An 11857-nucleotide genomic window follows, 5' to 3' on the forward strand; every position below is an offset into this window, starting at 1 on the left:
TTCTTCATGCTTCTAATTTGAGAGTATTCTTTTACATTTTTCTCTCTGTTTTGGTTCCTTTTCTTTTCCCAACTTTTGCCTAGTAGTTTGATCTTTTCTATACTACTTCTGACTTCTCCTGTTTAGTAATTAAACAAAGGTTTTACTTTGTTTAAATAGTCAGATCCTAATAAACACTTATTATTATAAGTGTCCATTATTGTAAATTTGAACCATCCATTACTAATTCTAGTATTTAACCATGCCTAAGTATTATACTTCCATCCTCCTTTGTTAATTGTACTATTAGCATTTCTGACAATTACCCTAGGTTTGTCATTCTTTATAAGTTTTAACTTAAGAGCTTTAGCTATCTTTAGTAATAATGTACTTAATCCTACACTTGAATCAAACATAGTCTTAATTGTTGTTTACTGTCCTCTATATAATATAATTACTTTACAGGTTAGATAGAGTGCTACTTGTACTGTCTAGTAGATTTTTGTTAATTGCTTTTCTTGTAGAGTTTCTTTTACCTTTTTCTCTACACCTGAGTTTAAAGACTCTACTACCTTTAAACTCTGGATCAAAAATCCTCTTTACTTGATCCTTCTGTTTCCTCCTCTTCATTAATGTAGGCTTCCTGTTCTTCAGGGATTACTGTGTTCCTTTTTGTGAACCTCTTATTAGATTTATACTTTGGCCTTTTACCTTAAGGATTTCTTCTAGTACAATTCCTAACTATATGTCCTTTCTGCCCACATTTGAAGTATGCCATTTCCCTACCTTTTGTTATCCTGTCAATTTCTATTAGTACTCTATAATAATCACTAGAAGGTTTGTATTCTTATCTAAATGTTTTTGTGTGTACTATTCCTCTCTCTAGACTGAGAGCTGTATCTGTCCATTCTTTGAATGTCTATTCTGTATAACTAGGGATAGTAACCAACTGTTATAATTTGCTAGAGTTTAATCCATTTTTATATAAATGAATTGTGACAGGATTCTTTCCAAGTGTTCCTGGTTTATACTCATTAGGTAGGTAAGCTAATATTCTCTTAAATGTTTTATTGTATTCTATAATTGTTAATTTTCCTTGTCTCAAATTGTGCATTTGAGTTTGAGCTGTCTCTGTAAAATCATAGTATTTTCTACTTGCTTCTCTCAGATCAGTTAAAAATGTATTATAATCTTTCCAGATTTCTGGAACTAAGCTTTTTCCTTCTGTCACAAATAATATTACCTTCCTATTCATGTAACTTACTATTTTCCCTCTTAAGTATAAAATTACTGTTTCTACTTTATCTAAACCATTTGTAATATTGTAATATCTAAAGTGTATTGCCAGATTTGTTTTAAACACTTCTAGATCTTCTCCTTTCTGTCCTAAAAACTTTAGCAGTTTTAGATTAATTTTCCTTATTCCCTCCATATTACTCTCTTTCTAGTTACTAGATTCTGAATTTAGTATATAAGAGTCTGATAAACTTGACTCTGAACTAGTACTACTTTGATAAGTCTAATACAACTAACTATAATAATCTAATGTTAGTATTCCTTCTACTATAAAGGTATCTAGTAACATAGACTGTTCAATTTCTTTAGCTGTCTAGCCTTCCTGAGTAATAACTTCTGACTGACCTTGGAGGCTTCTAAAGGATCCTGGTGGACTATCTGGATGTTGTGTTTCAATTCTACTATAGTCTTAAAATGTTTGGATTCCTCCTTGTATTGTGTTAACAAGCTCTTCTTCTTTAGCTGAAGAACCTGATAGTTTACTTTCTTGATTTTCTTAGACTGTGTTTTCCTAAGTAAAATGTTCTTATCTCTAGGAGTATTGAGTATTAGAAGTACTTCCTTCTCTCCTATCACTTTGTTGTTCCTCTCTACTAATACTTTTGTAATATAGTAGTTAGGTTGAATTGTGACTGTGTCAACCTGTTTAGGTATACTTGTAATATTCCTGATTCAACTTGTACTTCTTATACTCTGTTAGTAAGGTCCTGTATCTTGTTCAAGATTTCCTGTAACTTTGTATAAATATTAAAGATATTCAAACTTTGTGTATTCAGATCTGATTGTATTCCTTCTAGTTTTTCTTCTTGTTGTTCTAATTGTATAAGACTATACAAGTATGTGATTTCCCCTTGTATAGTTCTATAATGTAGGTCTTAACTTTGAGTAGACCTAATTATCCTGTTAAGACCTAAAAATTGTTGTATCTAAGCCTTTGTCCTTGTAACTTAAAGACTATAATAGGTCCCTAGTTTGTTTGAATAGGAGTGGCTAGAGTGTGAACCTCTTCTTTGAGCCAATCTTGTACTGTTCCCTAATTGACTCTTCCTCCTACTCTAAGTATGTATAACAAAGAGTGTTCCTACAAGTAGTAGGAATATAAGAATGGTTGAGGGATTTGATAATAAAGGACTGTGTGATAATAGGCTTCTGCCTGTGCCTAGTACTAGTTGTTGTATGTATAATGTTCTAATCCTTTCCTTGATCTGATACAAAGCCACTTTTTATAGCTTGTTAACTTTGTTTAGTATAATATTACAAAAGTTACTTACTTTTACAATATCTGGATATCCTTGTTCTAGTACAAGTAATACACTATGTAACAGATTATAATATTGTTATAATGTGTATAGATGGTCTGAGTATTCTTGGATTTGTTCAATCCAGATTTGTTAATTGATAGGAGTGTCTACAGTATAAACAACAGTTGATACTACTCTTCCTTGTTTGAAAGAGTCTAAGGGAATTTCCCCCTGTATCCAAAATGGTATTCCTTTAATACCTCCTAGTATTAACACTTGTTCCTGTGTATAAGTTACTAAGTAATCAAGAACTAGTAGCACTTCTTAATTAATCTTTCTTTTCTTACTACAAAAGAAAGTTACTTGCCTTAACAACTGTTCTAAGTAGTAGAGTAATTTATCTACCTACTTTGAATGTTAATTATTAAGGTTAGTTAATATTATAAAGTAAGTATTAGAGTTTTATCCAGGCCTTCTTATTATAAAAATATTAGAACCTAAATACTAAGCCCTCCTTCTTGTTAAAGTACTATAGCTTTCTTACATACTTAATAAATAATAGTGTTAGAAATTGTAAAATACAGTAACTAAGTTTGGAAAAGCTTAACTCAAGACTTGGAACTAAGTAGTTTATATACAAAACCCTATTAGTTACAAGTCTAGAGATTGGCTAGATCAACTAGGCTACCTTTGTTGTCCTACTTAGTAAGAACTCTAGCTTAGCATTATTAACCTTTAATCATTACTAATAGGTAATCAATCTATTAGTAGAGAGAGGCGACAGGAAGGAGTATGTACTAAGTCAGTTAGGAAAAGGTAACAAAGCCTAAAGACAAGGTCTTTATCTCTCTAAGATTAAACACATACTCTAGCACAGTATTACTTAATAACCTCAACTAAAGACAAGTCATTTAGAATGCTTGTATAGAGAGGGGATCTGGAAAGAGTATAGTGTCTAGAGTAAGAAGTATAAAGGAAAAGACTAGGAGAAAACCTGAAGAGATAAAAGAAAAATATTATACTTACTTAAGGAGAAACTATATAGTTAGCTAGGAACTCTTTGTACAAAGACAAAGGACTATTAAAGCTAGTAAAGAGTCAGAGTCAATACTCTAAAGCTTTATACTTGAGAAGGACTAGTACTAGTAAAGGAAAGGGAACTGAGAGCTCTGAGGAGAGACTATAGGAAAGTAGTCTCCTTTATACACTTTGTCTATACAGATAGGAAAGTAATAAAGTTATAAACATAAGAACTATATGAGAACAAAATGAGGAATACATGAGACAATCTAGAACTTTAGTTGTAAGTTCTATGATTGAATACAGAAGTACAAAGATAAGGCTAAAAGTTAATAAGGATAATTGTCTCCTAAACTAAGTCTATTAAAGAAGACTTAGGGAAAGATCTAGAACATTAATTGTTAGTTCTAGAGTGTACACAAGGTAGTCTAGAACTTTGGTTGTAAGTTCTAGAGACAGTACAGAAGTACAGCCTTTTATATTACAAGAGTCATAAGGAGTCATTAGAAGTCATAATACTCTACCTTATAAGAAAGTGTATTACAAACTAGTGTACAAGAAGTACAGGTTGAGTCAGACAGAGTTATAAGAACAATAGAGAGCTCTACTTTATGAGAAAAGTATTATACAGCTTATACAGTATAACTAGTTAGGAGGACTTATAAGGAGTCATTAAAAGTATGAGAGGAAGTATAGAAGACATAACAATATAGTAAAGGAGTCATTAGAAGATTAATCTAGAATACAAGAAGACACAAACTAGTGTCAGCAGATTAATAGAAGACACAAACTAGTGTAGTATATAGTCTAAAGGATTAGCCAGCTCTACTTCATAGGAACAACAGTAAAGGGAGTTACTAAAGTTACTAGAGTAACATTACTCTAGCAAAAGGTATATAAGAAGGCCAGTTTGGCCCTCAAAAGATAGTTTTATTAACTTAAGTTACTTAGTACTTGGAAGTACTCTACTACTAACCTACTAGGCTATACTTGTAGCTTGACTAAAGTAGGACTCCTCTACCCTCTCACTCTACAAGTCTATAAGTCTTACCCTCTATACTCTATTCTGTTACTATTCCTAAGGATTAGGACTAGTAAAGTGAGTATATCTTACACTTTAATAAAACTCTAACTTAGTTACAAATCTTTACTATTCTAGTAAAGCTCTAGTCTACTAAGGGGAACTTAAACCTAGAGCTAGTACACAGGTACATCCAAACCCAATCTTCTAACTATAAGTAAATATAGGAAACTCTATACATACACATTCTACATACTAATCTACTCTATAAATTCCTTAATGATTTAAACTGTAACATAGAATAGTAAAAGTACAAGGTCTGTCTCTTAATTAATAATATACTCTTACATATCTTTGACTAAGGTAAGCTTAGAAATGTTAAAATTGTCTTTTTGGACCCAAACATAACTTTACACATTCAGCTAATAGATACTAGTATTATTTGTACATTCAAGACTCATTACTAAAGGCTATACATTCTTAGAGTACTCAGTTAGTATAAGGAGGGAGAAGAGAACATCTACTTTATTAATTAACTTGTAAGTATGAATCTAGTAGTCAAATCCTGGAAAAAGATTACTCTAGAGACAGTAGCTAACTGTTAGAAGTATGCTAGGATTCTTAAGGAAAAGAATACAGCTGAGGAGGCAAGTATTTCATCAATCTTATACATTCTAGTTCTAATATTATAATTATATAGGATAATATTCTTATTAATCCTACACTCAGATAGTAAGACTCTAGAGTCTAGTAAACTATCTCTAGCCTTTCAGCTACCTTAGAGAACCTCAGATTGAATAGTTATACTGTTTTACTAATAAACATTCCTATAGTAGAAGAACTACTTAACATAGTAGACAAGAAGATTATGGAAGCTGAATAGACTAACAAAGAAATATTAAAGTAGACAGAATATAATAGGAAGGAAGCAAATAGTAAACATATTCTAGAGCTCAAGACACTAGAACCAGAGCTAGTACTACTTATTAACTACCTAGAGGCTGTTCAGGCCCTCTTAAAACTAAATACACTCTTTTAAGGGGAAATAGGGCTGGAATTTACTAAAGTTAGAGCCCTTTTCTCTAAGCTTACTAGGGACTTGTGTAAAAAAATTAATAGTTTACTTGTATAGACTAATATTTGCTTGTATTTTACTTAGACTTTATTGTGAATGTATGTACAACAAATAAAGAAATTTTTATTATTATTACATAAATATTCTGAACAAGCATTACCTCTTGTTAAACATTACTCTATGTGTTTACAGAGCTTAATACTTAACAAGAGGTTCTACTGAATTACAGACAAAATAGTAATAATACAAACAAAATAATAATATTATAAGACATGTATTAGTACTACAAGACATATATATGACAAATGTATTAGATACTATATAATGGTTTGAATATTTAAAGAATACAACCAAATATAATTATAATAACAGGTCTATAGTGTTGGACACAATGTGAAAGGAAGACAAACACATTACTACAACTATATACTCAAGCATTATTACAGTATAGTAAATAATGTGCAAACAAGTTCTACTGACTCTGTTTACAAAACAAGACCTTTAAAGGGGACAGGTCATTCTTTAGTAACTATGTAACTTTGTATTAGGTAGAATCATATGAACAAGATTACCAGGCTTTACATTAGGCATTTCACAATTTCTTGCCTTAAAAAATAACTTACATAATGTTAAACATTATTTGTAATTTAATTTACCATTTCAGTTTAGTAGAAATTCAAAATAATATTTTAAGTTTTTTCTGTATTTGTATTAATTATGAAAGAAACTTGAAATTTTGTTTATGATTTCTATCAATCAAAAATGGCAAATTTAATTACAAATAATGTTTAACATTATGTAAGTTATTTTTCACAGTAAGAAATTGTGAAATGCCCAATGTGCTTATCCCTCAATTCATAGATCATGTGAATGTAAAGTATATTACTAAGGTGAGAAACAACTAGGGACTGTAGTCTGTAGTATTGTACTACAGTTGACAAATTCCTACAGATACCACATCCACAGATAACTTTCTCACAGTATCTGTGGTTTTTACACATCTATCAGATGTATATAGAAATCAAATACATTTACTATAGACATTCATAACTTCCAAGTATTAGTATTTATTAACTAAAAAAAGACAAAAAGCATTCTACTCTCAGAACTATACTCTACACTCCTTAAATTCAATATTTTTCCCATCTTACAATAATAGGTATGGTCAAACCTTGCAATTCTCTGTACAATTCACCTTGTGATTCTAGAGGGTGAATTGTAAGGTGAATTGTATATACAGGTTTGACTAGTACACTTGTACATGTGTGATTCACCTTAATATACCAACCCTTAATCTTAAAATTATATAATATAAAATTAAAGAAATAGTTTTTTTTTGTGCATATACATTTGGCCATGTCAAGAAGGACTTAATATGTGTGTAGTGATGTGCAAGAAGACAACAGAGCTTAGTAGTAGAGAACACAAGGATTTTTTACAGAACAGAGGACAGTATGTATACTATAGTACTCACAAGGAAGAGGCAAATCATTTTACTCTTTTTGGAATTTAGAGGTGAAAAGAAGCTTAGTTTTATTTTTGTAATACATGTACATATTTGGAAATAGATATGAGTAGAGGTGAATTGTAGGAGTGAATTGTAAGGTGAATTGTATTAAAGTACAATTCACCTTTTAGTACAATTCACTCTGAATTGCTAGGGTTCCAGGGTCCACAATTCACTTTGTATGAAAGTGAATTGCACAGGTGAATCACACACTGAATCATAAGGTTTGACCACACCTAATACAACATGTCCTTGCCTGACAAGATGTGAGTCATGTGACAGCTGTCTGCTTGTTTGTTTTTACAGAACCATTGACAAAATGCACTCTCTACAAGAGTAATGGTTGAAGATATTATGGCTCTGGCAAGGGTGTTAGAGTCATATGAGACATTGATCAGTAGAATGCCTTCAGTTATAACATACTGTATTGAGTGTATGCCTTCAAAGTTCATACTCTGAAGCTAGAGTAACAGAGCTGTACTCTTAATATTTCATGTACATTTTCTGTATATACTCTGTCCATAGTTTGTATTCAATGCAAATATTTGCTTCTTGTAAAAAAAATAGTGTTTTGTGTTGAAAAACAAAGAGGAAAAAATGAAAAACAAAAAAAGTAGTGTATGGAGTCAAACGTTGGCAGTGTAATAGTGTACCCAAGGAATCCCATTTGGGCATGTGGGAAACATAGATACCCACATGCTGATTTTCCAAGGCCTGTTGGTCTTGGTTAACCACATGTGGGTAATGTGGGTATCTGTTTTTAGTATGCAGCAATCATGTATTAGTTCAGCAATGTACTTTAAGGGTAATATAGTGCATATGTGCACTATTTACAGGTCAAAGCATGAATAAAACAAAATAACAGAATATATAAGTCAAAAAATCTATGTTTGTTGGTCAAGTAAGAGCCAAATGCTTGTCTAAGGTACATTTATACTAAGAGCATTTTTTAGATTCCAAAGCTTTTCTTCAAGTTCAGCAAAGCTCAGAATTTTGACAGACATGCTTGTATACAGTATTCAAACCAAAACTACTCAGTGAATTTTTTTTCTCCATTGCAAGGGTCGTTTACAGGGACAAATTACTATATTCATGTATTATCTAATATACAGTTACCAACATTACCCACACGGCCTTTTCGCACAAGGCTGTTGGTTATGTGGTTATCCACGTAGTTAACCACATGTGGATAACCACATGTGGGTACCACCTGAGTTACCTCGGGTACACTACAGTGTAACCGCGGTTACTGTGGTTACCGTGAGAATTTCAACTGTGGATAACCTATCCGTGGTTGTGGATTGCGGTTTTTGGTGATGGTTTCCACTACAGTCCCTAGAAACAACATTGCAGTCACCCAGCATGTCACTAATGATGTTGCACTTGTTTGCAAACAGTAGCATGGCCAATATCAGAGGCGGCACGGTCGCGCCACGCCTGTTACAACCTGGAGTGATATAACAGACCATGTGCCACCAGTGGTTATTTTGCAATCTCCCCAGAATAAGCTGTCATCTGAGCGCTTCCCTGGGATTGCCTTCGAACACAGTAAGGCTTTACCCTAGCCAAGGAAAAAGACGGATGAAATCAGCTCCAGGTTCCAGGCATCCTTCATTGTATCAATCCAGATATCATCCCACGAGAGGCAACTATAGACAAAGAGAAGAGAGACGTGCCAGCTCTGGAAGCGAATCCAACACTGGGTCGTCTCGGTCGCAACGTACAAGAAAAACCCCGTTTGTCTCGTTTTTGTTCCGATGGGCAGCCTCTTCTGCAGGACACAATCCTGAAGTATTTGACTCATTTGTCAAGGATGGTGTTGAGGGGGAACGAAGGGCATCAGGTACTGATACAACGAGCAAATCTGCAGACAACAGAGGTGGGATACTGTCAAGAACCTATAGACCAATCAGAGGACTAGGATCGGGAGATAATGGAGCAGTATTAGTGAGTACACCTCTGTGCAATAATTCATCTCAATGTAGAACCTCTGTTTAAATGGTCATTTACTTGACTGAATTTGAAATTAAAGCTGGCTGAAGTCCTGGACACGACTAAACTCAAGAGGGGTGAAAGCCCTCTCCGTGCAATAAAAGCAATGTATGAACCAGTGAATAAACAAATCAAAGACAGATTGGAAACTGGAAAACGAGGATTGCGTAGTGCCAATGAATGTCAAAACATAGTGAGCCCATACACTGTAATTTCAGGAAGTACTAGGACAACTAAAGCAGCTTCCAACTTTCTACAACTCGGAAACCACGGCAGATTCGTTTCTACACGTGTTTTATCGAAACTACTCTAGCTGGCAGCGAACATTTATTAGTTGTAACCGAATATGCGACGGGAGGAAATCTCAGCAAAAGGTTACTCAGCGAAAGGTCACATCGGAATTTGCTCAGCTCATCAGACAAGAAGGCTATCATTTAGTAGGCAGATACATTTAGCCTCTTAAACGCAAACTCACTCTTTGCATTGCAAGTGGCGTCCTGAATGGATTGAGTTATCTTCACGACGAAACAAGGCATGTACATCGCAATATCACGTATGTGTTGCCTTTGATAGGACTAGGAATTCGTTTCTTATCCATTATTTTAGACCAAACAATATCCTTATCATGAGCACACCTGATCAGCCTGTTAGGTGGCGTGAAGTTAAAATTACAGACCTCATGTTGTATGTTACTATACCATACAACTCTCTTGTTTTAGTCAAACACTAACTAATCTATTTCAGTGTAAGAGGTATAGAGCACGGAGATTATGAGAAAGTCGATGAAGTCGATGGCGCACTAAGTTTCAGGGCACCTGAAGTTTTCCACGGTATAAGATGTTTTGCTCAAGATATATGGGCATTTGGGTAAAGTCACTTTCGTTTATATCTCATGGAAGATGTGATAACTTAACTGATGCTTAAGTGTCATTACTTATGAGATGTATAATGACCCAGGAAACTTCCCTTGGCCAAGTACTGGTAACAAGTCAGAGTTTTACTTTGGAGAATGCAGCAGATACTAATCTCAAAACCCTTAGGTATACTCCTTTAGATTATGCATTAATGCTATTCAATAATGCACTAATTTGGAATAGGCCAGTTTGGGAAGGTAGTGATGGAGAAAGTGGTGAGAAAGATTTGATTTACAATAATTAACTATAATATACTGATAAATTTTACATTTAGCTAAAAGTCTGTGTAGAAAAATGCTTTATCCAGATTTCAAATACCGGAGCAAGGCAAAGAACCTACTTCAAGATAGAGTAAGTAACTACTGATAGTACTCAAATTGATTACAATTCAGTACTAAGGATTGCATTTTGATAGTGGTTTAATATTTATAACTATGATAGAGCTGCTTCTGGGAGGCGACTTATTCTATCAATATAACGTGACAGTCCAGCCTAGACAAGCATTAGCCTAATGCACAGCTTCGACTTATACCATAGTTTGTTTACACAGTATATGTTTATTTTAGAATGGTATTTTTCTTAATATAGAACTTAGGACAGACAGGGTCAAGTGCTTTGCAATATACATCCATTGATTAATGTTGTGTTATACAATACAATAAAGAAAGGATCCATCTCACAGCTCCTTATTGGAGCAGATTAGCCTTGTTTACAGGATTGTGTCTTTATGGATAGTGTAAGGGATTATTGAACAGAATACTATTTTGGGCAACAATTCCTTACAGTGTACAACAATACACCCTGAATCTTGACAGTACACAAGGAACACATAATGTAGAAGATGTGAGGCTCTGACTTGATACTAAGTAAATAAGCATTTACAGTTCTTATTAAAAATAAATATTGAAATGGCCAGATAATGTTTAGCAGCCTGGGCTAAAACCACAGTAAATGATATCCCTTGGTTCTTATACTATAATGAACGTGTCTAAACTAGGAATAAACTCCGAACCTCGAAACTTTTGAGTATGGGCATTGATTCATTGAAGGATACTATCATACGATATTACAAATGCACGTGCATTTATTCTCACAATAAATCATGCTATATTTTGTAGCTTGAGCGTTGTCTCTCCTACGTGTACTCACTGCTTGCATACAACGTGCTTCCTCATAAACGTAGCTCTACTAAGCTTATCTACATGATCACTGAGGATCCTATCGCTTCTAAACGTTATGAATACGACTAGTACATCACGAAAAAGTCTTAAGTATTATACTTGCTTGTAATCTTGTATATTTTATATATTTTATAAAATTTGTCCAATTACTTATAATCTTCCTGGGGGGTTAAGCAAGGAAAGTACAATGTTAAATAAGCAAGAAAAAATACTTTTAAAACTTGGCAATTTCCAATATAATTTTATAAATTGTCAAGTTATACAAGTGATTATAATATACTTTCTAAATTACAAGGCTAAGACATACTTATTAATTTGTGAAAGTATAATATCTGCTTATAATGTCTACAAGTCATTACAAGTGTTTGAATAGCTTGCTTTTGCTTAGTATACAATTTTATATCAAATAATTAATCAAATATAATTATATTTAAATTATAGAATACAAAAATAGGAAATAATACGCTATTTCTACAGTCCCAACCCCTACACCACCAGCTGCCTCTGCCTCATTATTCTGTGAGTAGGATTCGTGTTGGAAAAGGATGAACGCATCCTCAGGCCGTTTGATGTAGTCTTCGTCACCACGTTTGGTCGTCACTCAGGACCTGTGAGTCAAATTGCGTGTGCG

At 33.5% G+C, this 11857-nt stretch overlaps 1 protein-coding gene across 1 annotated transcript; it reads left to right on the forward strand.

Moving 5' to 3' along the window:
* Positions 1-7385: 7385 nt before the first annotated feature.
* Positions 7386-10002, forward strand: FOMMEDRAFT_151710 (uncharacterized protein; the record flags this gene model as incomplete). The annotated part of the gene is made up of 4 exons (XM_007262644.1): positions 7386-7405; positions 9622-9684; positions 9738-9815; positions 9876-10002. 4 exons carry the CDS (start codon positions 7386-7388, stop codon positions 10000-10002), a joined length of 288 nt encoding a protein of 95 aa, XP_007262706.1.
* Between the last annotated feature and the right edge of the window lie 1855 nt (positions 10003-11857).

Source organism: Fomitiporia mediterranea (genome assembly GCF_000271605.1).
Source record: "Fomitiporia mediterranea MF3/22 unplaced genomic scaffold FOMMEscaffold_2, whole genome shotgun sequence".
Classification (NCBI taxonomy): Eukaryota; Fungi; Basidiomycota; class Agaricomycetes; order Hymenochaetales; family Hymenochaetaceae; genus Fomitiporia; species Fomitiporia mediterranea.